At 35.9% G+C, this 2,354-nt stretch overlaps 1 protein-coding gene across 1 annotated transcript in view; it reads left to right on the forward strand.

The window, feature by feature from the left end:
• CRLS1 (cardiolipin synthase 1) overlaps nucleotides 1-1,809 on the forward strand; it is a gene marked incomplete at its 5' end in the record, with an annotated part of 4,047 nt that extends 2,238 nt beyond the window's left edge. Inside the window, 2 exon segments of the mRNA XM_010087619.1 lie at nucleotides 1-67; nucleotides 1,722-1,809. The exon segment at nucleotides 1-67 is cut by the window's left edge and continues 31 nt beyond it. Coding sequence (XP_010085921.1) covers nucleotides 1-67; nucleotides 1,722-1,809 — 155 coding nt within the window.
• Nucleotides 1,810-2,354: the final 545 nt, after the last annotated feature.

The following is a 2,354-nucleotide window of genomic DNA, read 5'->3' on the forward strand; positions in this document are numbered from 1 at the left end:
TGGTGGCAGCTTCTTTAGCAGCTCCTGTTTTCAATTATGTGGACAGCATATATCTGCAGACATTATGGTAACTTATCTCTTCACTTTTTTTTCAGATAATTTAATGTACTCCTAAAGAACCTGGTAATTGAGATTAATCTCATTGTGTGGAACAAAGAAACTGCCCAGATGGTGTAATAGATCTATGTGCCTGAATTTTTACACGTTCATTCTTAACTGACAAAGGAGCTAGATATTTATTGGTACTTAATTTACTATACAAGCAAAATGTAGTCAAATTAAACTAGTTAAGATAAAGGAATAATATCTAAGACAAGTCTTTGGAATAGATATTGTGTATGCAGGCAAGGTGTAAAATCAGATAAATAGAGAAGAAGGGAGTGAGAAGAAAGGCTGTATGGGTTCTTTATTTATTCATACTGTTAAGTGTCCTTGGAAAAGCACCTTGATATCAGTAAAAATAGATGGGAGGTGTTTTCTTATTTTTACTTTATCTTGTACCTGCTATCTTGAAATCTAGGTTTCTGGAGCCTCTTTGAAAAGCACCTGAGGAAATCTGGTGTTTCCTGATAGATTATAGGAAGGAAGGGGAGGGATCAAATGAAAATAAATGTACAGGAGAGTCCCTCCTTGAATAATTGCTGTTCCTTTCACAGCTGTCATTGAAGATCTGAACTGTATCTGAATCTGAATTGTAGCTGATGGCAGGTGTTAAGTGCAGTTATTTCTCCTGAGCAGTTAGGTAAGAGTTCAGAACAAAGAGGCTGAACAGCAGATAGCAGAATTACTTAATAATGTAAAGTAGTAGAAAATACAATGTTTTTTGTCTTTTAGGAGGAAAAAAACAAAAACAAAAACAAAAAAAAATTTGTCTTTTAGGAGGAAAAAAAAAAACCAAAAACAAACAAAAAAAACCACCAAACCCCAAACAAACAAAAAAACCAAACCAAAAGCACCTAAACCTGAAACTTTTCAGGATCTAGGAACCTTGATCTTAACAGTCAGGGTGGTTTTTCATCCTGTTGGAGAGTAAAATTTAGAATTGCATCTGTGAAAGATGCTTACGTTTTGCTTGTCTTGGACTCTGAGAGAGTTACCCTGTTGTGAGTGATGGAGAAATGCTGGGTGTAACTTAACAAGGGTCCTCTGTAAATGCTCTCAAAATTGACCCAGCTGAGTCAGCTGTAGCAGTGACTCGCACCTGAATGATGTCAGTCTTTGACACAGAGGAGCACTGCTAATTTAGAAATATATATGATTATTACCCATCTCCTGGGAAGGAAACAAAAGAGGCTGAAGCAGAAACTTGGGCTTTAGCTTTGGAACTTAGTAAAATGATAAATTCAAGTCTTGTATTATTTGAACACTTCCCTTTCATATTACCAAGGGATAGTTTCTCATATCAGTCAGTTGTCAAGCTCCTAAAAATTACGTGGGCTACAAATACTGAATCTTTTGTCTCCCCTTTTCTAAAGCAAGTGCTAGTATGGTGAAAATTTGGCCTAGTATGCAATTAAACAGAAGCATGCTATGTAAGGCTGGATGGCAGTTCCTTTGTTTATCTAATCCTCCACGTAGCACTGAATTTCAGAATGTAGACTGTAACCTGTATTTCTGTGAGACATAGTCCTTGACTGTGTAGTGACAAATAGGAAAGACACTTAAAAATAACACTTTTTATTATTGTACTCAATGACTTACAAGAACTATTTTCCCCAAAGGTTCATCACGGCTTTCACAACAGTAACATCTGCGTACAGCTATTACCACTATGGCCGAAAAACGGTTCAGGTGATAAATAACAAATGAAGTATTTCTGAAAGGGCCATGTCTTGGCAGCATGGTGCGCTATGCTGCCGAAGATCATTGTAATGGAACTGAGGTTTGGATCAAGAACTCTTGTTTTTCTGCTTAAACCATGGCATCACAATGAAGTGAAGTTTGAACATGTACTGTGTATATATATATAGAGAGAGACTTTTCAATGTATTTTTAATTTGTTTAAAAATAAGGTTGTTTACAAAAACAAATAAATCTTCAAGACACAGGTTACTGGTTGCTGCCATGTACATTCTGAATAATTTTATACTGTTTTTGAAATCAAAATGTGCACTTTTTACCAGCTTTTTTGCCATCTTCATGCAAGATACAGCGTAAGCTGAGATCTGAGGAAAAACAATTATAAGAACAAATTTGTCTTTGTACCTCAACCTAAGTCAGTAAACCAGCATTGCTCCTTAGGACTTAGTGATGTCCTTCAGTTTGCAGCAGAAGAAAGTGTGTCATCGAGGAACAGTATCTTCAGAAATTTAGACTGGAGTGATAAAAATTTTACTTTGTATTCTGTGGTGATA

This window comes from Pterocles gutturalis, unplaced genomic scaffold (assembly GCF_000699245.1).
Source record: "Pterocles gutturalis isolate BGI_N339 unplaced genomic scaffold, ASM69924v1 scaffold21406, whole genome shotgun sequence".
Taxonomy (NCBI): Eukaryota; Metazoa; Chordata; class Aves; order Pterocliformes; family Pteroclidae; genus Pterocles; species Pterocles gutturalis.